This window comes from Acipenser ruthenus, chromosome 8, assembly GCF_902713425.1.
Source record: "Acipenser ruthenus chromosome 8, fAciRut3.2 maternal haplotype, whole genome shotgun sequence".
NCBI classification, from domain to species: domain Eukaryota; kingdom Metazoa; phylum Chordata; class Actinopteri; order Acipenseriformes; family Acipenseridae; genus Acipenser; species Acipenser ruthenus.
In genome coordinates, this window is record NC_081196.1 from 14,973,124 (window position 1) to 14,999,481 (window position 26,358).

At 36.5% G+C, this 26,358-nt stretch overlaps 1 protein-coding gene across 1 annotated transcript in view; it reads left to right on the forward strand.

Annotated features, from left to right (window-relative positions):
• LOC117407208 (sister chromatid cohesion protein PDS5 homolog B-like) overlaps positions 1–25,505 on the forward strand; it is a 47,369-nt gene extending 21,864 nt beyond the window's left edge. The window contains exons 3-35 of the mRNA XM_034011921.3: positions 298–501; positions 762–848; positions 1,353–1,450; positions 1,855–1,981; positions 2,385–2,465; positions 4,679–4,819; positions 4,937–5,052; positions 5,283–5,377; positions 5,818–5,963; positions 6,196–6,347; positions 7,026–7,139; positions 7,564–7,645; positions 8,099–8,147; positions 8,257–8,396; positions 8,774–8,889; positions 8,978–9,083; positions 9,238–9,398; positions 10,434–10,557; positions 10,780–10,938; positions 11,245–11,313; positions 12,092–12,228; positions 12,623–12,746; positions 14,217–14,421; positions 15,435–15,549; positions 15,759–15,891; positions 16,040–16,159; positions 16,407–16,469; positions 16,905–17,050; positions 17,489–17,600; positions 21,090–21,520; positions 21,829–21,930; positions 22,656–22,815; positions 24,715–25,505. Coding sequence (XP_033867812.1) covers positions 298–501; positions 762–848; positions 1,353–1,450; positions 1,855–1,981; positions 2,385–2,465; positions 4,679–4,819; positions 4,937–5,052; positions 5,283–5,377; positions 5,818–5,963; positions 6,196–6,347; positions 7,026–7,139; positions 7,564–7,645; positions 8,099–8,147; positions 8,257–8,396; positions 8,774–8,889; positions 8,978–9,083; positions 9,238–9,398; positions 10,434–10,557; positions 10,780–10,938; positions 11,245–11,313; positions 12,092–12,228; positions 12,623–12,746; positions 14,217–14,421; positions 15,435–15,549; positions 15,759–15,891; positions 16,040–16,159; positions 16,407–16,469; positions 16,905–17,050; positions 17,489–17,600; positions 21,090–21,520; positions 21,829–21,930; positions 22,656–22,815; positions 24,715–24,750 — 4,251 coding nt within the window. The 3' untranslated portion in view covers positions 24,751–25,505. The remainder of the gene's footprint in view (positions 1–297; positions 502–761; positions 849–1,352; positions 1,451–1,854; positions 1,982–2,384; positions 2,466–4,678; positions 4,820–4,936; positions 5,053–5,282; positions 5,378–5,817; positions 5,964–6,195; positions 6,348–7,025; positions 7,140–7,563; positions 7,646–8,098; positions 8,148–8,256; positions 8,397–8,773; positions 8,890–8,977; positions 9,084–9,237; positions 9,399–10,433; positions 10,558–10,779; positions 10,939–11,244; positions 11,314–12,091; positions 12,229–12,622; positions 12,747–14,216; positions 14,422–15,434; positions 15,550–15,758; positions 15,892–16,039; positions 16,160–16,406; positions 16,470–16,904; positions 17,051–17,488; positions 17,601–21,089; positions 21,521–21,828; positions 21,931–22,655; positions 22,816–24,714) is intronic.
• Positions 25,506–26,358: the final 853 nt, after the last annotated feature.

Here is a 26,358-nt window from a genome sequence, read left to right on the forward strand (position 1 = left end):
TTCATAGAAATGTTTGGTTAAGAGCACAAACAAAAAGCTTAGTAAGTAATGATTTGTAACAGACTTTTGTAAATAGAAGTGGAGATGAGTTTTAACTTCTGCAGTGCTTTATAATCTATTCCATGCATTGGCTCACCTAGGTTAATTGGTATAATGCCACTCATGGCACAAAAATCATGTCCTCGCTTTTATCATGTACATCTTGGGCACATGTCCTGTTGAAATCTGAAGTGCACCGAGCTGTGGCTCCTGAGAACAGGAGAACAGAACGTTAACAGATGGGACCTTATTTTTCAGATGGTTGTGAAAACCTTTATGGATATGGACCAGGATTCGGAGGAGGAGAAGGAACTGTACCTCAACCTGGCCCTGCATCTTGCTTCAGACTTTTTCCTCAAACACCATGATAAAGATGTCCGACTGCTTGTGGCCTGCTGTTTGGCTGATATTTTTAGAATCTATGCCCCAGAGGCTCCTTACACATCACCAGACAAATTGAAGGTACCTTTTTTTTTATTGGTCTGTAGGTATATCAAAAAGGGTCAAATTTAGCACAGACCAAATTGTCTGAGGAATTTTCAGGGAGCCACTTGCTGGTAAATGCTGGCATGAGCTATAGTTTTTTTAATTTTTTATAATGGTTTCTTACTTTTCAAAGTTGCATCTTCTACTGCTACCTATATTGCTTAATTATTACATACATACAAGCATGCATGTGTAATGTGTGGTTGTGGTTTTGATTTGTCTTGCTGTCGTTGTAGGATATATTTATGTTCATAACAAGGCAGCTAAAGGGATTAGAAGACACAAAAAGTCCACAGTTCAACAGATACTTCTATTTACTTGAGGTAAGTATGTTTTGTATTCTGCGAACTAAGAACATTTCCATCTTCTGATAAATGTATGATTTTAAATGTTGGACATTTGAGAGACACTTTGAGAATATTGGCTTTTATCCTTAAATTATGCATCACATTATGCAGCTGGATAATTTGAAAGGATATGTTATTTGTTTCAGAGGAAATTGAATTAATTAACAAAAAATGTCCCTGCCGGTATTTTTTAAAACCAAAAAAATGTTGAAGCGAAATTATTTGTGTTGTAATAAATCCTTCAGGTTTAAACTTCAGGAAACTTGAATGCCTATGGAGCTTAAAAATGCACTTTTTTAATTTTGTATTTCAAAAAAATGTACTCCTAGTGGAAGGTAGCCTATACTTGAGAGACATAATGCAATACACCATTGAATTATCATGATATAACGTCTTAAAAATTACTTCCTGTAATTCACCCTGGATTTGGGGGTGTTCTAAGAAGTGACATTCATTTTAAATGTGTATTAATTATCATAGAATATTGCCTGGGTGAAGTCTTACAACATCTGCTTTGAGTTGGAAGACTGCAATGAGATCTTCACACAGCTGTATCGAACACTCTTTCAAGTGATAAAGTAAGTACATTAAAACAACATATTGAATTGTTAACAGTTTCTATTGCATATGATTTTGTAAAACAAACACTCACAATTATATGTATAGTAAGTGATACACCCATATGTCCCTTCTTACTATAAACCATCTCAGCCGGTTGGGTTCCAGTAGATGTCCTCTAAACAGTACTTTTAGCTTTTGAATTGAATGATTTGTATTGCATGCGTATGACATCAATTTCAACTGGAATTTTTCACTTAGCCCAAAATACAATATAAAAATATACCCTAGGGTGCTGAATACAAGCTGTTGAAGACCAAGCTCCTTGAAAGTCACTCTGCTCTCTGGTGATTGTCTCGCATGTGTTGTACAGCACCCTATTTTAACTCCTGTAAGTAATGCCAATCTTTACTGCCTTTCCTAGTAATGGCCATAACCAGAAGGTTCACATGCATATGGTGGATCTGATGGGCTCTATCATTTGTGAAGGTGACACAGTCTCCCAAGAGCTTCTAGATACAGTTCTAGTGAACCTAGTACCTGCACATAAGGTAACTTCCCCTTCTCATTTTTTTTAAGTATAAAAGTCAATGCTGTTGTCTTTTATGTTGTATGTTAGGATGATATCTGATTTTTATCCTGTAGCCACCAGCAGTTACTGCCTGTTTTTGGAAGGTTGATTACATTATGGTGAGCTCACATTTTAAAATGTGTTCTAAAACAGGTCTTTATAAAGTGGACATATTTTCAGTTTTCATGACCTGAGTTTGAACCTGGCTCGGGTCAAAAATGAAATGAGTTTGATGATCTCAACCTAGACCATGTCACAAAACCCAAAGCCTCTATTTTTTAATATACAAATGCACAAAATCTGGTTAAACCTGCGAGTGCGATATTAATACACACACACACAAATAGATTTTAATGTACAGTATATATATATTTTATTTTCAGAATTTAAACAAACAGGCTTATGACTTGGCAAAAGCTCTGCTGAAGAGGACAGCCCAGGCTATTGAACCATACATTACTAATGTAAGTAATCCTAGCTATGACCAACTTTTAATTCTTATGGGCTTATTATACTCTAAGATGGGATGGGTAAACAACTCTATAAGCTTCTCTGCACATAATACAGCCAGTGACAATCGGCTCAAAAGCATCAGTCACAGTACAGTAATCTGAAGCATTCTTTGGATATATGGTTTTATTTACTCCAATAAAAGTGGTATGTTCAAGTTATAATATGTTAGTATTGCACACAATTCTAAACAACTTGGCAAACCATTTTCATTGTGTTTAAGCTCTTTGTGGAAATTAATGGATGAATTCCTTTTATTGCTGTTCAGTTATTTTGACCTGAAATGTTTCAAAATTACCAAAATAACTGCTTGCAAGTGGAGCATATCATGCTTTGTTTATTTAATATATATATATAATATATACATTTATTTATTTATTTTTTTCTTAATGTGCTGTAGAAACTGCCTTGCCAACACATCACTTATAATAATGGTGGAGGTACGGTTTGGTAACTGATCTGTGCTTTGTCTGCCTTGTGCGATTTTATTTATTTATTTATTTTATTTATATATATATATATATATATATATATATATATATATATATATATATATATATATATATATATATATATAATATATATATAATATATATAATTTTTTTTAAGCCTGTTAAAATAATAGTGATTTTCAGCATCTAAACCAGGTTAGGTTGGAAGTAGTCTTTCATGGTGATAATGTGGATTGCCCCCTAGTGGCACAAAGATTGCACTTGGAGGTACCCTGAATTGTTTTAGAAGTTAAGGGGCTGAAATTAACGTTTGAGGAAAAATCTGGGACTTGCCATTGTAATGTTCTTGAAGTTGTGTACCACTGATTAAGTTATGCTAGATATTAGTATTGAGCTGTAGAAATAATTAAGAACAAGTTAAATACAATTTAATAGATTGTTTCCCCAAGACTTTTTTTTTTAAAGTTGTATTTAAATTAAATAAGTATTAATTAACTAAATATTAGAATTAAACAGACCAGAAATGACAAGGCACCCCTGCTTATTCTTTATACATTTTAAAATCCATTATATTGCATCTGATGACCTGTTCTCTGCTAGGAATTGATGCATCAGTACTTTAAGGAGACTTTAATATCGACCTATAGCCTTGTTAAACCTCCTAGACATTGTGTTTTGACTGAAATTCCACATGGTTCTAATTTAAATGTCCATTTTGGAAGATTCTTTATTTTGCAAATATTTCCCAGCTTGTGTCATAATTGCATATCATGTTAATTAAAAAAAAAAAAAAAAAATGTACATAGAGCTGTTGGAATGAATCCAGAAAAAATTACGTAATGTTAATTGCTGTGATTTTATAGTTATCACATTTTCCTGTAGAAAAGATACATATCTTTTGTGTAAACCATTTTATTTTTTTCAAAGCTATTAACAAACAAAATGTACTGATTGCTCCTTGAAGATATTTCATTGTTACACTTGCATTCCACTTCAGTAGGCTGTATAAAGAAACGCAGAGATGTTGAAAACACACGAGCCGTAGAAAAAGCTGTGTTTGGCTAGTGGAGAGCCAGAACATGACACTGCTTTTCCAGTAACTCCCATGTTTTCAATGACCATGTAATCGTTATTACATCTTCAAGTGCAATGCAGGGGCACTACAGAAGTGCAGAAATGCAGATATCTTTAGATTTGTATAATAACTTTTCTGTTAATGTAATAGCCAAAAAATGCCCCAAAAAATCTAATACAGTTTGCATTTAACATCAAGGAAGATTAGAGATCTGTGAAGTGATGGAAATAGAAATTTATTAGAATTATTTTGCTGGTTCTGTGTAGTTTCAGGACAATAATCCAAATCTGTTTCTGTCTTCAGGTGTTTGTGTTACATACTGAATGGCTGTAGTTTGATAATTACAAGGATCACATGAATGCATATTTGTTATTCAAGGTTCAATACTTGGACTACATAGAATAGGGTGCTTCTGTATTATACGAGAGCAACAGAGGAGATCTAAAGGACACAGTACCAACCATAAACTGCAGGTTGAGTGCAAGAACATCATCATAACTAAAAAATTCATCCAATCAGCTGATTTGTTTTGATATTAAAACTTGAAGTCCTCAAACTATAGATTTTGTACAATGTTTTTGCAAGATGGACTTTCTAACTGCATTGTCCTCCAAGTGGTTCTTGTTCTTCTGTCTTACAGTTCTTTAACCTGGTGCTGATGCTTGGAAAGACCTCTGTCAGTGATCTATCAGAGCACGTCTTTGACTTGATTCTAGAGCTGTACAATATTGATTGCCACCTGCTGCTTTCTGTGTTACCGCAGCTAGAATTTAAACTAAAGGTATTTTATTTGTGTTTTCACTACCCTACCTTGCTAATTTTGTATTGGTTTTAACAGTTTCACCACATTTGTCCTGATAATCTTCATTCAGTTATATAATATATATTTTATTTACAGAGCAACGATAATGATGAACGTTTGCAAGTTGTTAAGCTGCTGGCTAAAATGTTTGGAGCAAAGGATTCTGAATTGGCAGCTCAAAACAAGCCCCTCTGGCAGTGTTACCTGGGAAGGTAGGAATTGTTTTTAAGCATCCATGCGAGAAGAGGTGTGAGGTTTTTTAAACCAACCCACCGCAACTGCTAATATTTTTTTAGATGCCAACTTCATCTTTTCAGTTCTCAGTTTCTCAAGAAAATCTCTTAACAGTACCATTTACTTTTGAACAGCATTTTTAAACTTGTATTTGAATGTTCGATCTGCTCTGTAATCTTTGTGTGTCACTTGCACTCCCTTTCTACAGGTTCAATGATATACACGTCCCGATCCGTCTTGAATGTGTGAAGTTTGCAAGTCACTGCCTTATGAATCACCCGGATTTAGCCAAAGATCTAACAGGTATGTAGATAAACTTTTTTTTTTTTAATTTTTTTTTTTTATTTAATTAAAAACCAGCATGAATTGGCTTCAGGTAAGTGTTAACTTGAATGCATATGGGTTGCCGTTCAGGTGGTGCCCCAACTGTACTAATTGTATATATCTTACTAGTTGTATGCTTAAAAACAACACTGTTTTACTTCATCCATATCAATGAATATTCCTTCCTAAATATGTATTATAATTTTACAGTTTATCCAATATCTTTGAGAAGGGGGTGTCTACGTACCCTCCTGGACCTGAAGGATTGTAAAATGCTTAATATAGTCCACCTCAAGTTTGTAATGTGCAACACAGAGTACTTTTATTTATTGAACCAGCTGATTTTAAATGTATACCCTTTCACTGAACAGATACATTACCTGTGTGTGTTTTAATACAAATATGATACTGTCTTACAGAGTTCTTAAAAGTGAGGTCCCATGATCCTGAGGAAGCCATTAGACACGATGTCATTGTGTCTATTGTTACTGCTGCTAAAAAGGATCTCTCGCTTGTCAATGATCAGTTGCTTAATTTTGTAAGAGAGAGAACATTAGACAAGAGGGTAAGATTTGTTTTAAAGATCTTGTAATACATACACAACACTACATTTTAAACAATATGTTTTTTACAAGTGTTTTCCTGTTGTGTTTTTCAATTGTTTCCAGTTTTATGAAATTGCTTTTTGTAGACCCTATTTTGTCTACTTTAGCTGTTTTTTGTTAGTTTTATGTATGATTTTGTATTATTATTGTTATTATTATTATTTTTATAAATGTATTTATTTATTTTACTAGTGGAGGGTTCGAAAAGAGGCAATGATGGGACTGGCCCAGATCTACAAAAAGTACTCTTTGCAAGGAGAAGCAGGAAAAGAAGCTACAAAACAGATTTCCTGGATAAAAGACAAGCTCCTGCATATATACTATCAGAACAGTATCGATGACAGGTGGGAGTAGCTGCCAGTGTGTGGGACATGAAGAACAAGCACCTGTGTTATTGGTGTTTTGATAGTGTTCCACATGTAAACATTTGTTTGCAGATCAAAAGACAACTTAACAAACAACAATGAATTGTCAGTTTAAGATTACTGGGCTCAGGGACCAGTAGACTGCCAACTCATTTAAATCCTTGCATCTGGCAGATTAGAAGAATAATCAATTGAACGGGAGTTTACATACATCAACTGCAGAAGATCTTTATGAGAAAATGTTTAACAGATTTCTGAACTTGGGAATAGACTTATTTATTGGAAAGTCTTACAGCAGCAAAACATGATGATGATTTTTTTTTTTAATTGTTTGGAATTATTATTGCTCCACTGAAGCTAAGGGGAATTAATTAAGGCAGCATATGTTTCATTGAGGGAGGCTACATTGTATAAAATAATACAAGAACAGCAGTTTCTACATTATTGTGGTTCTCCATGGAATAGACTTGTTGGAAAATGTAGCTCATTAAAAGAAATTCTGCCAAGTGGCGTCTAAAGAATGTCACACCTACAGTATTTCCACAGCAATGAAGGACATTTTTTCTATGGAAATTCTAATTTGAACAAATGTCATTGTGGTAGGTAACTGTGGTGGTTATAGTCTGTTTCAACTGAGCCTCACGTGTTTTCCTCCAGGTTGCTTGTGGAACGTATCTTTGCCCAGTACATGGTTCCCCATAATCTGGAGACAACAGAGAGGATGAAGTGTTTGTATTATCTTTATGCAACACTGGACTTCAATGCCGTGAAGTATGTTTCTTCTAAGTGCATGTGCATGTGCATTTAAATAGGCTGTTTTGTGTGTGTGTGTGTATTTTAATTATTTGTTGCACAGTATTCATTAAAATGTATCAATGATCTCTGGGCGGTGGGGTAGTCATTTAGCTAAGGTGTCTCATTTTGAAGTTCCATTTTGAAGAGTAGTGTTTTCTTGTTGCTGTTGCAGAATATGTAATGGCATTGCATATCTGTCTGCTATAAGGGAAATTCCACTCATGAATTCAGAAAAAGGGAACCATCATCCAGAGTTGCTCTTAAATGACTTGCAGGGAATTTTATAAGAGAAAAGCATGATGGGGTTTATATTTTGAAACCAAGCAATCCTCCAAAAGTAGTGCTTTTATTGTGTTCTGTTTCACACAAGTAAATGTAATCCCATCTCTCTTTCTCTCAGAGCTCTAAATGAAATGTGGAAATGCCAAAACATGTTGAGGAATCAAGTTAAGGATTTGCTTGACTTAATCAAACAACCAAAAGTAAGTTGGGTGTCTTATTTAGTGCAGATCTGTGGCTACATGTGCAGTTCATTGTAGGAAGAAGGGCCTGTGTATAAAGTTTTTACTCCAATTTTTTTTCTTCGTTTTTTGGGGGTATGTAAATGTTACTGATGTAAAATTTCATTAACTTTGAAAGGACTTAAATAGTCAACATCTGGAGTGTGCATTGGAAGTTCAGATCTGTCCATGAATATATGGGAACCTGTGAACCCCAAATTTGCGTTTTGCAGATTATTGTTAATTTTTTTCCTTGACAACGCGCTGCATAACAACCTTGGAATTCCACTGTGGCCTGATGCGGTCTAGCTGGTTAGACAAAAGCAGTTGGTGTCTGTGTAATTTTTATATAATCCTTCTGCAGACAGCAGTACAACCCTTCTGAAATGTTTGGTTTTGAGATTTATTGTCTAATTTTTGTTTTATACATTTCAGTCTGATGCCTCTAGCAAAGCAGTGTTTTCCAAAGTGATGGTCATTACAAGTAAGTTTTTTGCATAAGCTTCACCTTTTGCTGTGGACCGCATCAATCTATTTAAATAAAGTAAGTGCTGGAGAAAGTAAAATTGAAAGTGTATACGCTTATTTAATAGGAAATCTGCCAGACCCAGGGAAGGCCCAAGACTTCATGAAGAAATTTGCCCAGGTTTTAGAAGAGGACGAAAGAATTCAGAACCACCTGGAGACACTTGTCAGCCCTGAATGTTCGTGCAAGCAAGCTGAGGGCTGTGTTGTAAGTTTGAAGTAGCTTTAGGCATGTTGTAAACCCTTAAATACTGTATTGGTTGCAATACTATTGGTATGCACTGATGTTTGTTTTGTTTCTAAAGCTTCACGAGGCACACATTTCTAACACATGTACTGCTATATTGGAATAACTTGTATTTACTATATGTATTTATAGTACCACCTTTTGCAACAACAGCATGTCGGCACCCAGTAAACCATTTAGAGTAATAATGAGGTTTGCTTTACAGTGGGTCAATCTGTAGGTCTGGAAAGGTGCTTTTTTCAAAACGTATATGGATCTGTGGTCAATATGTTCAATACTTTGAGCAGGTATACATGTTTGAGTTGCATCCTGTGTTTTTTTTTTTTTTCCTTCTGCAGCGTGAAATCACAAAAAAACTTGGAAGTCCCAAACAGCCAAGCAACCCGTTTCTAGAAATGGTGAAATTCCTCCTAGAGAGGATTGCTCCGGTGCACATAGACACTGGATCCATTAGGTACGTTTTACTGTGTTTATACCTTTCCTTCATGTTCACTTATCGCAGTACATAGACTGCTAATGCCATGTTTCTGTGTTCCGCTCAGTGCCCTTGTCAAGCAAGTCAACAAATCAATAGATGGCACAGCTGATGATGAGGATGAGGGAGTACCGACAGAGCAGGCAATCAGGGCAGGCCTTGAATTGTTGAAGGTAAACTTTTAGGGGTGCAATTCCTTGGGTGATTCTGCTGATATTTAGCTCAATCTTCTGACCACCTTATTTTAAGCTATTTTGAATACAAAAAAAAAATAGAACATGGGTGTTTGTCATGAGAACTCAGTTGGTGCACATTCTTTCATTACAGGTGCTCTCATTTACTCACCCTGTCTCTTTCCATTCTGCGGAAACTTTTGAGTCCCTACTTGGTTGCCTGAAAATGGACGATGAAAAGGTGGCAGAAGCTGCACTGCAGATTTTTAAGAACACGGGTGGCAAAATGGAAGAGAGCTTTCCTCACATAAAATCGTGAGTATTTTAAAAGATGAGACTTTTTATCAAGGATAGCTCCAAACCATTCATGCATGACTAATACGTGTCCCCAATATTGGCTATAAGCAACATGCTGCTATTTATATATTTTAATAACCGTATTATAGTTTTTATGTACATTTTTCTAAATTGCTACAAGTACAGTGCCATAATTAAAATGTAATTATTGTGTAAGAGTGAAAAGCCCTAGCCTCTAATTAAAAAAAAAAAAAAAAGCTTTTCACAAGGAAGCACTGCTAGCAGTTGCTATAGAAATAATGCTCTGATGACTAGAAATAATGTAAATATACTGTCAGAGAATAATTGCTGATATTAAAAAGAGGAAGAGCAAAAGTTATTTTGAGATGAGGGTTTTGCATGAAGTGATCTGTTTAGAATTCTTAACCCTATGCGTTCCTATGTCGGACCAGGTCAAGCACAGGTCTCTAGTCGTTTTTTCTTCGGAAAAAGCAGAGAATAGCTTTCAGTGGCCGAGTGAGATTGATAGAAGCTGAGGGAAGCTGAAAAAAAAGAAGAGGAGGCGGATCTGAGCAATATGCATACATAGTTCCTGCACCATGGACACGGACACTAACAAAAAGATAGCTGCTTCTGCATCCAGCGCTCAAAGAATATCACAGACATTTGCCATGCTTTTTGAGATGTTATAGTAATAAAATAATGACTTGGATTGCATTATTGAGGGGTTTGGTGATAAAACAAGTGATCAGGAGATGATTTATCAGTATGCACTACTATGAAGATAGATGTGATAAATACAGCAAACAAGGGGTGGGGCAGGGCTGGAGATGCAGTACTGAGTGTCCTGTTGATATGCAGCGCCTTTTTAAACCTGTTTTGCTATGAATAAAATTACTTTTAAACCGCGCACCTAAAATTAACTGCGTGTGAAAATAAATTGGACCTGACAAACCTGACCGGCACTGAATAAATGGACCGCAAAGGGTTAATAAGTTTACCAGTCAATAGAGAAATCTAACTGTTTTTGTTTGTTTTGCCTTTTGTTCCCAGGGTTTTGCTTCCAGTTTTACAACAGAAGGCTAAAAAGGGCCCACCTCGTCAGGCTAAATATGCTATTTACTGTATACATGCAATATTCTCCTCAAGAGACACACAGTTTGCACAGATATTTGAGGTAAGCCTTATTGAAATTTAACTTGGTTATTATAGTAGTAGTAGTAGTAGTAGTAGTATCTGCTTGTTTAAATATTGTGTAAATACATTTCATTCTGACAAATGTAAATCAGTGTACATCATTTTATTTGACTGCAAATGTCTTTGTTCAACTTCAGCACTGTAGATGTTACCAGTTTAAGTGCACGTATTTCATTGTTCTTTTTTGTGCTATCTTTTTTAGCCACTGCATAAAAGCCTGGATCCTGCAAATCTTGATCAGCTCATTACACCTTTAACAACTATAGGTCACTTAGCTATGCTGGCACCAGAACAGTTTTCAGGTCCCCTGAAGTCCTTGGTAGCAAATTTCATAGTAAAGGATTTGTTAATGAATGACAGGGTAAGTAACCAGACTAGCTGCTGAACAGGTCTGCCTTAACCCTGAACCGATGTGTTTCATATTGAAAGCAGAAACCAAGAATATTCCAGCCTAAGAGGTATATGGCAACCTAACACCTAAAGCTTACTTAAGTGTTTTCTGTTTGTTATACTGTATTTGTGGTAATAAGCTTTTAATGTGTTAAAAAGAGATCCTAGTTAACAGTGACTGTGTTCAGAAAAGTTATGATTTGAGGTAACTGTGTGTCATACTGTATTTGTTTTATTTATATTTTATTTATTTATTTTTTAAATGTATGTTTAATAGCTTCCTTGCAAAAAGACAACTAAGCTTTGGGTTCCTGATGATGAGGTCTCCTCAGAAACGCTAGTAAAAGTAAGTATTTTCATTTAGCATTGTGAGTTTTGATGAATCAGTGATTTAAAAAAAAAAAAAAAAAATAATCCCATACAATACAGTAATCACTAAATACTGCATAATTAGAAATTGCAGTGATTTGGTCATTGTTAAATACAGAAAATAGATATATTTCAGCCATCCAAACTCAACTCTTTAAAAGTCTTTAAGTGGTTGTAGATGTCTGGTTCTTTTGGTGGCTGATTAATTCAGGTTCCACTTTATTTTACCCTCCTGAATTTTGTCTTTTTTTATTTTTTTATTTTAGTTTTAGTTTTGTAATGACTCAATACAGCATTTATTTCTGTGTTCGTGAATACTGTATTTGCCATTTTTAGTGAATTCGGCAGCATGTTTTGCTTTTTTGCCAATCTCTGGGCAAGCCTGAATGACCAAGGTGGAAATGTATTTCCTCCTGTAACAGTGAGTTTGTTAAAGTAATAAGATGTTTGGCTCACTGCACAAAGGAGGTGGTAGATACAAGCAGGTTTGGGATTTTTATTCTTTAATTTATTTACCGTCTCTTGCAAAAAGCTAACCTCCCAAAGCACACCTCCCTTACTCCGTCTCAATGACAATTTGGCCAGAATTCCAGCCTGGCCATTGGAGTAGCAACCAAGCTGAAGCATAATAAACTATTTAGCATTGAAATATGTCTGTTTTCAACATGTATTATATTACATAATGTCTATGAATTTAATATAATTGTAATCTTAACTATTTTCAAATTTTAAAAAATCTGTTTTAAACCGACTAGATCCAAGGTATTAAGCTGATGGTCCGATGGCTGTTGGGAATGAAAAACAACCTGAGCAAGTCTGGAAACTCCACACTGAGGATGCTAACTGCAATATTAAACAGTGATGGCGACTTGACCGAGCAGGGGAAAATGAGGTACGTGTAGTAAGTGGATGTGGAAGAATAATGATGAAGCGATGTACTACTGCTAGGCTTTATAATAACCTACTGGGGTGAAATGATACCAAACCTTTTATCCATAAGAATAGTTAACAAAACTCCAAGATGGTATGACTGCAAAACATTATCTCCCCCTCCAGGAATGATAATTTAAACCCACTGGTGGTGATAAAGTGAACATCCAGTTTAATGTCGAAATCGTATTAAGCTTGAATTGGATTTGATCAGATTACCCACTGTTCCAATCAGATTGCTCGCTGCACTCTCCTGACGCACACAAGCGCCTGTTAAAACATAAAGCAGTGCAGCACAATGGTGCAGCTATTTCCTTTAAATTTAACCATCTGTCTCTTTGCACCCTGTCTTACAGCAAACCCGATATGTCACGTCTGAGGCTGGCGGCTGGATGTGCTGTCCTGAAGTTAGCACAAGAACCCTGTTATCATGAAATTGTTACCCTGGAGCAGTACCAGTTGTGTGCTTTAGTCATTAATGTAAGGGAGCAACTGATTTGCTTTTTCCCTTTTATAAGGGGGGGGGGGGGGGTACGACAACACACAATATGAGCGTTGTAACCAGAGACTGTTATAAATGGGGGAGGGGGCGGGGGGAGCCGCGGGACACATAACACACATCTGACTAAAATACAAAATAAAATAACTCCCTTTCTATAATGCACATATAGTGAAGCAAAAATGTAACTTTCTGTGAATTAACCATGCGTAATGCACCATGTAATCAACGCTATATTTTTTACAAGAAAAAAAAGGGAACATTCCCACTTGTGGATCATCTTAATTGGCAGTTTTCAAACTATAAGTAGCCAGGCTAAACGGCGGTCGGGAATTCAGTTCCAAGCGATAGACAAGCGGGTCTGGAGAGGGGAAGAGGGAACGAGCTTGCCCCAGGTTCGGCTGCCGGAGCGGGGCTGAAGCGTCTCGTCTCCCAGAGAAAGCTGCAAAAAAGTAAATTAATTAGGAAAGATAGCCACATAATAGGCCTAATTTAGTTATAAAACAAATGCTGAATAAGATGTCTGTGTTATAAAGTGAAATATTGCATGAATCCCTAGTATAGGGAATTGGGGGACATGCTGTAGGAGCGTTATATCCGAGGCACGTTATAACCAAGAGCGAGGGAGGACTGTATACTTAATAATGAGTTTATATGCTAGTAATTAGCGCTCCAGATAAGCTGCGTGCTGGGTGTTTTACATATAGCCTGTCTGGGAATTGCCAGAATCATGTGACCAATAGGTTTGGGTTTTCATTTAAAAACATACAGTTGAATCCACTCGCTTGCAATGCGTTTCTTTGTTTGCATTAGTGCAGTATCGGAAAGTACAGTAGTTCAAAGTAACATTACAGTTAAAATGTAAGGCATACGCCATAGAGCAAGTACAGTATTTATTGAAAGCACTCATGACTTCAAGGTAATGTTGCATTTTACTCACATTGTCTAAACTGGAGAGTAGATTACCCAATAACTCTCAACCTTATCTGGAGCACTACTAGTAATTGTGGTTCAGGCCAGGTAATTACAGTATAATGTCACGCCTTTGTAACATTTATAGGCACTATATGCATTTCCAATTGTTCATCCTTTGATTCTGTGTATGTTTAATTTATCATACTTCATAGGTAATAATCAGGCTATATTAAACACATTTCTGTGATATACCCTCACAGTTTAATACAGTATTAATAATGTAGCACTTTGCAATGTGCATGATCACTTTGGGGAATCAGTTTTTGTCAGGATTAAACTTTACCTTCATTAGTTTTGGGTTAAAATACAAATACAATTTAGCATTATATATATATATATATATATATGTGTGTATTTGATGTTTGTGTAAATTACATGGGGTTAAGAGTTCTTGGTCTGGATAAACCATAGGACTAAGATATCCAGTGAGCATTTTATATTTAATTTTAGTTGAGTAACTTTTGTCTATATTGTAGGATGAATGTTACCAAGTGAGACAAGCGTTTGCACAGAAGCTTCACAAAGGCCTTTGTAGGTTACGGCTACCACTGGAATACTTGGCCATCTTCGCTCTTTGTGCAAAAGATCCAGTGAAGGAGAGAAGGGCACATGCCAGGCAGTGCCTAGTGAAAAACATAAATGTCCGAAGGGAGTACCTGAAGCAACATGCAGCAATCAGTGGTAAGGACAAAAATCATTTAAGTACAAATCATTCTTTAGTTTTTGGACAATAGGAATGAGCAACTCTGGCCCTTTCATGCCAGGTCTTTGTTACAACCATATTCTTAGTAGTTTTAGTTTAACCAATTCAACCTCTATTGAGATCCTGGTGCAGTAATTGGGGTTCATTACTATACAGTTCCTGTTAATCAAGTTGAATTGGCCCTCCAGGGTCGGAGTTTCCTGTTCCTGCCCTAAACTATGATAGGACAATCCCCGACTGGGAGGGAGAATTGAATATGCCGCAGCTCTATCCAGCCGTCCCTCCCTGTCCAGTTTTTGCTTGTGGATAAACTTTGTCTTAAGCATGATTCATGCGGATCTGAAAGCCTGTTGTCCTCCGAGTCGGTCAAAAGCTGAGGATGTCTAGTATTGCGATATCAATTCTAACAACACTGACATGGTCGATTTGCACGGGAGTAAAAAGACACAGGATGCCTGAGTTTTTACATTTTACAGACGGTCCCGATGTCCTGTAAAATAATCAGAGTACCAACTGAGAGAATTATCTGGGATAAAAAGTGAAAATTTTGAAAACTACTTGTTTGTGTTGTGATTTTTAGTCCTGTGTGAATCAGGCTTCATCTGCTGCCAACATTTAGTAATTTGGCGTTTTCATATAAGACGGCCTTAAAACTTGGACAGAAGGGGGCAATGGAGGTTCTTGCATTGGCTTTTCATCTCTTAAAGCTTGATTTGAATCCGGCAGAGATCACAAGTGAAACTGAATCCTGCGTGAATAGCCGTCTGTAGATTTATTGCTGACAGTCCGCCTGGCAGTGATGGATTCTGTGGGAAAGTATGCATTGTGACCTTCCTTGCCTAACTGTAGCCTGTGGTATTAGTTATTTAGACTTTACAAACGCACCACCAGGCACACTTTTTGGAAAAGTTGGATTTGCTAAAAAAAGGCTATGCATTTGTTATTAAGTGTCGTAAAATGTTTAAAAATGTTTTCCTCCTCATTCTTCTAGACAAGTTGTTTTCACTCCTGCCAGAATATGTGGTCCCATACACAATCCACCTGCTTGTACATGATCCAGATTATGTAAAGGTTCAAGATATTGAGCAACTTAAAGATGTCAAAGAGTGAGTTTTAAAATTGATATTCCTAGTAACAAATCACAATAGTAGAACCAATACCTTTTGTAAAGAGGTTCATCTTTGTTCAGCAGCATTTACTTCACATTGTAACCGCAACCTGTGAATATCAGTAATTCATAACATTATGCCATTTATGCACAGTAGTACTAAATAACATTCAACTTTATCCCATTATCTTTTTATTTTATCCCCAGGTGTTTGTGGTTTGTTTTAGAAATATTGATGTCAAAAAACGAAAACAACAGTCATGCTTTCATTAGAAAAATGGTGGAAAACATTAAACAGACAAAAGATGCCCAAGGGCCAGATGATCCAAAATTAAACGAGGTATGTGCTATGTCTTGCCATTTGAAGTAAAGATTTTTCAATTAGTTCCCCTATAATGCAGCAATACAACATTTACCCAATGCTTTATACTGACAATGAAGAAAACTCCTTGCATTGAATTTGACTAATTTTGCATTAAATTACCTAGAAACTGTACACTGTGTGTGATGTGGCCATGAACATCATCATGGTCAAGAGTACAACGTACAGTCTGGAATCTCCCAAGGACCCCGTTCTACCAGCCAGATACTTCACTCAGTCTGACAAGGTGTGTCTTTCAAGTAAGCTCCATTCAATGTGTGTCTTACAGAAAGTCTTTTAGGAACTTCTGTATCGTCACAGCTTGCGGTGTCCGCTCCTGTAAGTGTGTCAGAAACACTAGGGGATTCGCACTTAACATTGGATTTCTGAACCCAGTTGTATGCAATTCTTATATAATATTTTAGCTGCTGTTACACAAACCATGTGTGTTTTTTAAATTGTATTTAGTAAATTGTAAATTATTTTAATTACAGAATTTCAGCAATACAAAGAATTATCTGCCTTCAGAAATGAAATCTTTTTTCACTCCTGGAAAGGTAAGATGAATCTCAAAGTATTACATTTGGTGTGTGTGTAACCTGAGGTTTTCTAAGTTACCAAATAGGAGTATATATTTTTTTAATCAGGGAATGCATTCTTTCTGTGGTTGTATGCTTTATCTTGCTGTATTTTTGGAATTATGAAAATGTTTCAATTTAGGAATCTGAATTATTTTGAATAGCCTATGTGTGTTGATTGCAGTTACAAATCGGATGCATGAAGAATGTAATATGCAATACAAAGTAATCTCTTCTTGTATATAAACTAATTCAAAGTGCAATATTAAATACCATTTACATGTTATTAAAAACAATTGCATCCAATCCATACCTACTGGAGATAGGCATGGGAGAATTCAAATATGTGTTTTCTTTAGTTCTCCTTCATGGTAACCCATTTTTATTTGATTCTCCTTTAACTTCACATCCTAGCCAAAGGCAGCCAATGTTCTTGGTGCAGTTAACAAGCCCCTCTTAACTGCAGGCAAGCAGTCGCAGACCAAGTCTTCCCGGATGGAGACAATCAGCAATGCCAGCAGCAATTCCAATCCCAGCTCTCCTGGAAGAAATAAAGGAAGGTAGTGGAACCGCGGTCAATATATTGTTTGAAGATAGCAGTCTTGTTTTGTACTTGTGCTTGGTTGTTCTTCATAGAGTAATTAAAAACCCAGAAAATCTGTGCTTAATCCAGGATTGTGCTTCCTAGTATGTGTAGGAGATTACAAGATCATTATATACTATTAACAAATATTTTATCTGGCTGATATGATTGGTTTCATAGGCGATATTCTCTCTCTGCTGAACCACCAAGCTGTAATGAGCTAACAGGGCTATTGAGAGGGTTTTATGAATGCTTAGGATGGCTGAATACTTAGTATTGATATTGTACAAAACATTAATATCTGGCCTTTTCTCCTGAACCTTGACTTGCTGATTGGACTTGGTTTATTACTTTTAAGTATTCATGCTTCTCTAAACACAATGTAACTAGATATGTTTTTCTTGCTTGCTTGAAGACTTGACAGCACTGAAATGGATCACACTGAAAATGAAGACATCACAATAATGAGAAATTCTCCTCTGCCGGGGAAGAAGAATGACAAGAGGGACGACTCTGATGTTCTAAGGGTATGATTTTTATGCTACAATGGACTAACCTATTGGGTAATATTTTATATACTGTGAACACATTTGACATTCATTTATTTTATTTATTTATTTATTTATTTTAGAGCAGCTTTATTATAGGCATTGTGTGTGTGTGTGTGTGTGTGTGTGTGTGTGTGTTTTTATAAATTCAATTTGATTTTGCTCTTAACTGAATGTCCTGGCATGAAGTACAAGGGGTAAGGTTAATCAACTCTATAATGGAGTGAAATAACTGAAAAATGTGTGTGAACAGTAACATGTCAGCCTGCTCAATGTACCAATTCCAATGCAATGTTCACAATAGTGACGTTTATTTAGCAGGTGTTTTATTTGTTTTGTTTTGCTTCGTAACACATATTCAAGTAAAATGTGTTGCATGTACAGAGGCAATTGAAAACAATGGATACAAGTATTTTGGACAGTTATTTCACTCCATATATAATCCACGATGCACTATTCTTTCTTTTTTTTTTTTTTTTTTTTTTTTAAACTGGGAAGCTAAACAGTTTTCCACAAGACATGCTTCATCCCTTCAAATCAAAGTCCAGTAATACTCTCCAGTGACCTCTAGTGATGAAAAAGTTCTTGCAAAATCTGAGTTTGCAAATGTCTTGTCTTGTGTTCTAGCATGAACCAGTTCTCCTTTTTGTTTAAATGTAAAAAAAACACACATTTATAATAGTGCTGTTTCAAAATGTAGGTGGTAAAGATACATTTTTATAATCGTAATAAAGTATGTATTTTTTTTTTCTTCTCATCATTAGTTAGGTACACATTTAAAAAAGGGTTCAATGGTTAGTTTTATGGGTTTTTATTACATTTCTGTCATCTAGGATAAAATGGCATGTAGTCTTGTAAACCAAGGTAAACCTAACAGCAACCAACACTATGCAGTAGCATAACTATAGGTGGACTATGAATCTAACACTTACTTATTTTTTATTTTTTTTATAATACTTTTAACAAGCTCAGAGGAAAAATCTCTGCTAATTCGTGGATTTCCGCTTTTACTCAGTCCCCCGTGGCTACTGATGTGATCAGTGCAGAGCCGGGGGGGGGGGGGGGGGATTCCCTGTGTGGGGTTGTTGTGTGTGTTGTGTTTGTTTTTTTTAATGCTTTTTTTTTTTTGTTTGTTTGTTTTTTAAGCTATTAACACATTTGACAGTTGGTGTAAAGTGTTTTTGCAGCGCAACACCGCTAAATTATTATATAAATCGATCTCGGCAAAGTAACAGAAAAAAACCAAAAAAATAAGGCAGTTTTTACATTACATACCCTAGAGTCCTCCCCGGTTCTGTTTTTTTTTTTTTTTTTTTTTTTTTTCCCCGACCAGCAACCCGCTGCAGCACTGTCTTCTTATTCGCGACCCGACCCGACCCGACTTGCTTTTAATAAGATCTGCAACCTACAGTAGGCCAGGGGTTTTCAACCTTTTTTTTTAAACTGTACCCCTTCTGTCGGGAGGTTTCAGCTAAAGTACCCTTTACAATGTTCGCTCACTGACTGGTACCACAGTTGCAATAAAAGGCAGAATAATCTGGTTAACACATTTCTTTTTTCTCTCGTCTATTTAATATAAAATTTTACACAACAATCTGGGACTGACAAATTGCTGAGACAGAAAACCAAACAGTAGGCTTCATTCTTAAAACTTGGATGCTATCTTTCGTTTCACCTCGTTCACAAATATTTTTAATATCACCAAGCAGACGTGATAAAAAGGATCTTGCCACGTATCAAACAAGCGAGAACACTGCTTAGTCAGCTGACTCCTCCCTAATCGCCTCCTGCTTTAGACAGTGCAGGAAATACCAGTACATTTACCTTCTAATAAGTTATTTGGGAAAGGTTACATACGAATGTGCTGAAAGGACAGAAAACATTTTTGGTTATTCAAATTCAGACCTGAACATTTTAATTTATTTATTTATTTATTAATTAATTACCCGAACCGCAAAGAAGTTCACATTCCAATACGTATGTATTTCTTTTCTGTTTCACTTGTGGAGCGAGCGGTGTGGGCAGAGTTGATCAAGGACATTGTTGACAAGGCCTGTAAACCCCCACAATCCTGGAATAATCCATAAATTAGTCTTATATAGCTCACCTTCAAACCATCAACACTGTCTCTGCCTTTTATTATAAATGCTTTTCTGTTAATATACTGACAGTACGCTTGCGTCTTGTACAACAATAAGTTAGCATTTTTTTTTATTGATCCGCATGCGTACCAGTTATGTGAACCCCTGATTTATGATTTTTTTTTTTTTTTTTTTTAAGTTGTACACGGACTCTTTTTAAACTTTTTTTTTTTTAAATTAAATTCACATGACATAAGCAATTAGTGTTTTATTAGCACTATCATTTTTATCCCATGATATGAAGCAGAAAATGTCAACTTTGTGCTTAAAGTAAACATTTACAATATTCAATGCTTAGTATTGCAAAGAGGCCCAAAACGAGTGGGTGATTAGCTCAGGTTCAAGAGCTCTTGCCTTGTGTGCCGCACTGGAAGTATTTTGTGTGGCTTCTTTTGTAGGTTCAACGTTTAGGCTTGTTGTTGTTATTATTAAAGCTCAAACTGGGGGGAAAGAAAGGTGCCACAAAAATAGAAATTAACAAGAACAATTGAAAGTGTACATAGTTCCTTTTTGCCCTTTAACAATTAAAAGGTAGTGACTTTCTGATGTAAACAAGTTGCATTTGAGATCCAAACAAACATTAAAAGAAAAGACATGCTGTACAGCATTTAAGAAAAAATTGATTTCACTTGAAACTAAATATATATTTTACCTCAACTTTATTTGACTGAATACTTGCATCTAGTTTCACAGAACCTATTTTACCATCCTGACTTGTCCTTTAATTTTTGCTTGACAGGTGCTGTTTTGTTCACTCTCAAGTATTGTCATCTCTGGGTTTGTGAAACCAGCAGTTAAAGTTCACTTTTTATTTGGTATACATTCTAATTTCAGGTGTAATCTGAATCTTAACTTCCTTCAATTTTTTACTTTTTTTTTTTTACTTCTCACTTTCATCTCTGCAAGCTGATTTAAAAAAAAAAAAAAAGCAGGCTATCAAGGTTGAACTGTGAGACCATATGACTCAATGCATGCAAGTGCATCTAGCTTATTGCTCTTGACAGCAGTGAATCTTTAACGATGCCCTTAATGACATTTACAGTGTTGGGGGGGGGGGGGGGGGGAATATATAAATGCTGTATGAAAATCTGTATGAAAATCCTGCCATGTGGGTTTCGGGTTTTGTTTTTCCAAATCCTATAGCAAGTCAAAAACGATGTATTTACAAAGTTTACAAATTTACTGTAAATGCTATGTCGGTGTAATTGGTACCAGTCTGCACACATGAGTCTGTTTTAAACAGTCTAGAAATTACTGTTCCACCCTAAACCACAGGGAACATGAACCAAACACTCCATTAGAGTTTTTATTTTTCCTCTTGCAACAGGAAAGTGATAAACCCAGAGGTCGGAAAAAGGCACTAGCTGTGGATCAGGAGGAGAGGTCATTGATGGAAGACACTGGTCTGGAGCAGAAACCCAAGCGAGGTCGTAAGAGGGCAGCTAACACCAGCACCGCCGAAGCAGACGAGCAACAGTGGCCCGATGAGAAGACGATAAAGGACAATGCACTGGAAACGGAGGACGAGCAGAACAGTCCACCAAAGAAAGGGAGGAGGGGGCGGCCGTCCAAAGCAGCCGGCAGCACCACCCCCAAGGAGGAGACGCCAGTCAAGGGGAGGAGAGGTAGGAAGAAGGCGGCTCCTCCTGTTTCAGAAGAGGTGGAGGAGGATGAAGAGGAGGAGGGGTACAGTGAAAATGTCGAACAGAAACAAAAAGGAGGAAAGCAGGCCCGAGCACCAAGGAGGTCACAACAGAGGTTTGTACAGAGAGACCTGACTTTTTTAGTCTGCAAAAGAAAGACTATTTCCAACTTTTGGTCCAATATATCATTTTCTAACCAGATGGCACCACAGAGTCAGAGTTACTGAATTTATATCAAACTCTCAGTGCATTGTATGGTATGGTATGGTATCTTGACTCTGGGGATGCCATGTGCAAATATCGAAAATGCATTTATGATGTTTCCTAATACTGTATTATTCAACACTAAGTCATTGTTGCAGAGAAAGTAATTTCCATGGTGCTTCCCATATGCCTTTCATCTTTCCTTTGTGTTCAACACAGGGTGGAAGCGGCTGAGGCTACAGATGAGTCTGTAGAGTCCACGCCACAGAAGAGACGCGGAAGACCACCAAAAACGCAACAGTCCCTGCCAAGGAAAAATGTGTAAGTAAATTCCTATACTTTTCAGTGGTAATGTTCACCCAAGTAGGCCAAAAACCTGACCTTTACACCTGAATATACAAATGAATTGGTTACCAAGGGAAAAGGTATTGATGTCTGTCCTTAATAATCACCACGTTAATAATCAGAATCACGTTGTTGTGTTTTTTTTTTTTTTTTTTAATTGTTGCCAAAAAGAAACTAAAGCTAATTTTGAGATAGAATTTAAATATTATAATTGTTATTGTTGCCTTTGGTGTGAATGAGAGCCTATACTTCGCCAACTACAAGTTGTGAATTTCAGTTTTTCTTTGGTTGTTTTTTAATTGCGGCTTAAACTTTTTGCAGTTATTGGTTAAAATTGAAGTGGGTCCTTCTGTGACTCACTGGGCCTGGGTAAATAAACCATGCATTGCTGAAGGGATTACCCCCCCCCTGGCAAATGTCTGTTACTGTAAAGTGGCAGGTATTTACCAGAACCCAACAAAGGGAATGGTATTAGGCAAGCATCCTGCATAAATTTGTCTACGTAAACGAGACCCCTTGATCAAAAGATCCTTAGATTTCAGTATTTAACTAAAGGGACACAGCCACTAAATAATTGCAAGCATATTAAAAAAGAGCACTCTTATGTATTGGAGAAGACCTAAGTCTGTGTGTGTTAAAGTTGACTGGGAAAGTGAAACTATTCTGCCTGGGCTGGATGTCTGAACCTGTTTTTGTGTTAGACGCGGGACAAAAGCAGCTTCCAGCCAGGAGAACACTTCAGCCGATGAGATGGACGTGTCTCAGGAGAGCATCGAAGACACTCGACTGGAGGAGGAGCAGGAGGAGCCAGCAGAGGAGGAGGAGGAGGAGGAGGAGGAGGAGGAAACCAACTCACTTAAAGCAAGTACCTAGAGCCCAAAGGGGATCAGATGAAAAATCTTAAAACCTGCAGCATGTCCATGGAGGATCAGTTGTAATCATAGCTATAAATAGTTTAGATTAAAGAGAAAGTAGCTTCAAATTAATCTTATTTTTCTTGTCTGTGTTGCATATGTTTATAGTGAAAGACAGTCTGACAGCTAGAGCTGGAGTGCTCCTAAATTCAGGTACAAGTACCGTTATACATAGCAGGGGTGTGCAATTTTTGATAAAAACCTCATCCAAGGGACAAAATGCTAGACAAATCTACTTGGCCTTCTTAAAAATCCAATTGTCGCCTTCCCGTCACGCAAAACACGCAAAAAAGTAGAATATAACTTGTAGGATTTTGACCCATAGTCTGAACTGCACTGTTTACTACAGCTTACGTTAGCAGCAGCATGTCTGTAACAGAAGGTGCTGGTAGTTTAGTTTTTAGTTTAGTTTTTGTTCTGTATTAACCAGAGGAGTGTGGTGGTGGTTGTTGTTGTGTGGGTTTTTATATTTTTTATTTTTAAGTAAGGATGTTAGTAGGTTCATGTGGCTGTGGGGGCCATGAATAGGTTCAAGTTCAACAACTAAATAAAATGTTAAGCACTAGTAATAATCTGAAGCACTGGTATTTCAAAACAGAAGCCTGTTTTTACTTTAGTGAAGTAGGCTAGGCTATGTTCTTTTTTTTTTTTTTTTTAGGTTTATTTTTTTTAAACTTGTCATTGTTCTTGAATTTATTGAAATTCATTTCAGCTTTAATAGTAAGCTTTTTCTGTTCATTCAATCAAACCAAGTAGAAATTTGCTTTTTCAAGTAAGCTTATTTGTTTATGAAAATAGACGCAGTCCTTATTTGCAGCTAGTGCCACCTTACTTTAAAAGGCACCTGAAATTGTAAGGTAATTAAAATAGTTTTGCATATACAGTATTACTCACTGTTGTTCTGCGCACTGTCAGATATAAAATAATGTACCTGATCCGAAGCAAGTGCAAAACTTGCCCCAAAATTTAAAGTAAAAAATATAAATATTTTAAAACTAGCAAGAGATGACTACAGTTACATAATTGTTTAAGTTATTGGCATGCTCCCTTTTCTATGACTGTACAACTCACTGGAACAAAGAACTTCTCCCTTAAATAATTAAAATTATTATTTTTGCAACATTCAAACTTGATAACCATGTACAGCCAGGCTTGCCTAAATCTTATTTATTCAGGGGCGTTCAAGGCTTAGGAATTCAGGAGAGCCGTCTTCCCCCAAAACATATCGGTTGTTACTGTGGTGACCAGGCCATTTCTTTCTTTATAACCTCAAATTGTCATGGCGACCCAGGGGACTATTTCTCTCCAAACCTATAATGTTACGGATTTCTCAACTCCCTTCATTTCCAGGTGCTTGACCCCCCCCCCCCCCCCCCCCCCCAAAAAAAAAAAAAAAAAGACTACGTGTCTTCCTCTCGTACCCCATTTTTAAATCAAAGTAAATGCACCATAGACGTTAAGCAAAAAGCTTTTATTACATGTTATCTACACGTTAACCAGCTAATTTTATAGAAGGAGCTTTGAATGACAGTCTCTGTAGCTGGCCAATGAAAGTGCACAGTCGGTGCAAGTCTTGATGATTGGCAGTCATTTTAAATGATTGAGATCATTCTAGCGCTGGTTCAGACAATGAGATCTGTCGAACCAGGGTGAAATGACTAACAGTAAAACTACAGTAATAAGGGTTCACTCAGATGACTGACAGCGAATAGACAGGACAGACAGTAATTGTAAAAACAAACTAGAGATCATTTCAAAATTATTTTTTGTAATCGTAATTGTGTCTGATTTGGATGGATGGATACATACAGCTTTTTCCTTTTACTAATCATGCACTTTCTCTCAGGTTCGGCGTAGGCCCGCAAGAAGGGACAGAAGATGAGCAGTCAGAGAGCGATGTGAAAGCTTGATGAGATGCCATCAGTGCTGAAGGCTTCAGGAGATCCTGAAACGGATATAGAGGAGAAGGAGAATGGAGAGGAGCCTTGCATCTGCTGATGCTGTTCTTTTGCGGTCCCTAATATCACAGGCTTTAGCCACACACATTAATATCATTAATCGTGGTTTGTTGTGCATTGTGATGTGTGCTGGCTATGTAGAGATCTGAACTAAAGAAAAACTGTAAATAGTCTTTTAAACTTCTTTTTTTTTGTTGGGGGGAGGGGGGTTTGTATAGCTTTTATCTTGCAGCTTTAAATCATCACCCAGTTATATCTGTAAAAAAAACATTAAGAATGGACCTTAAGCAATATGTGTCTGTTTTGTATATGTAATCTCTTTTACTGTGAATCAGAGTCTAATGAACAAGTATTTTAGCATTTTCCTTTGTTTGGCAATGTGTTAAGAATTTCTTTTTTTGTGGCCCCTTGTATGTGTGGGTGTGAAGGTGCTGCTGTTAATGCACACAGATTTGAAGATGTAAGAAATACAAACCCATTCTAAAGTATTTGCAGTTACATTTTACACGTCAGTATTGATAACAGAGGTCTTGGAAACCGGGGGGAAAAAGAGATTTGTGGTTTAATATTTCAATACCGACCGTGCATTTAGATTTAAGGCACTTTTAAATAATTTGCTTATTTACTCCCCCAGTCAGTTTTTATCATTCTGCTGTACCAATAAAATTCTATATCTAAACTTGATGTTATGGTCAAATGTTGTATTGCTAACACAGTGGTCCTCAAAGATGTGCCTGAGAGACCAGGGTGTTGTACCTGCGATGGTAGCTGACATACAGTATTTTGCACTGCAGTACTGATTGTAACTAAATTCATTACTGCTCTGTGCTCCCAGAATCTACTGTTCTGCCATTTGATCGATCTGTATTTTAATGTTAATTTATTTTATATTTTGGAATTGGCGAAATCAAGAGTGAAAAAATGATCATGCACTCAACGTATTGAGAAATACACAGATGCCTGTGGCCAGACCATTGAGGAACACACCCAGCATGCTGTGCTTCTTTATATAGCCCATCCAAACCTTGCAATCCAATCAACTAATCAATCAGATTAGTTCAGGAATCTGAATGTTGTACCAGCCTTGACTGTCACTTTTGCAGAAATTGATAATATTTATATATTTTTAGTGCTGCATTTTCTGTTGATATTTATTTCTCTCGTACTCATTTTATATTATGCTCCATTATATCAAAATCAACACTACTATTTTGAGTTTTCCCAGGGGAATTGGATAAACTTTTGCAGGGAAGTTTGTGAATTCTTAAATACACATTTAAAATATACATACAATGGTATATAATATGTATGGAACTAGATGCAGTTATGTATTTAAACAACTAATACATTAAGATATGTTTGGTAAGTCTGGAAATATTATATGCCATAGTTTTACAAATACATGTGTAATATATTTTCTAATCAGTTTCGAAATTTAATGCAGAGCATTGTATACAGTGTATACCCTAGGTTAGGTATTTAAATTGTGATTAAGTTTTAGATACAGTAAAAACTTTTCGGTTGTGGATGAA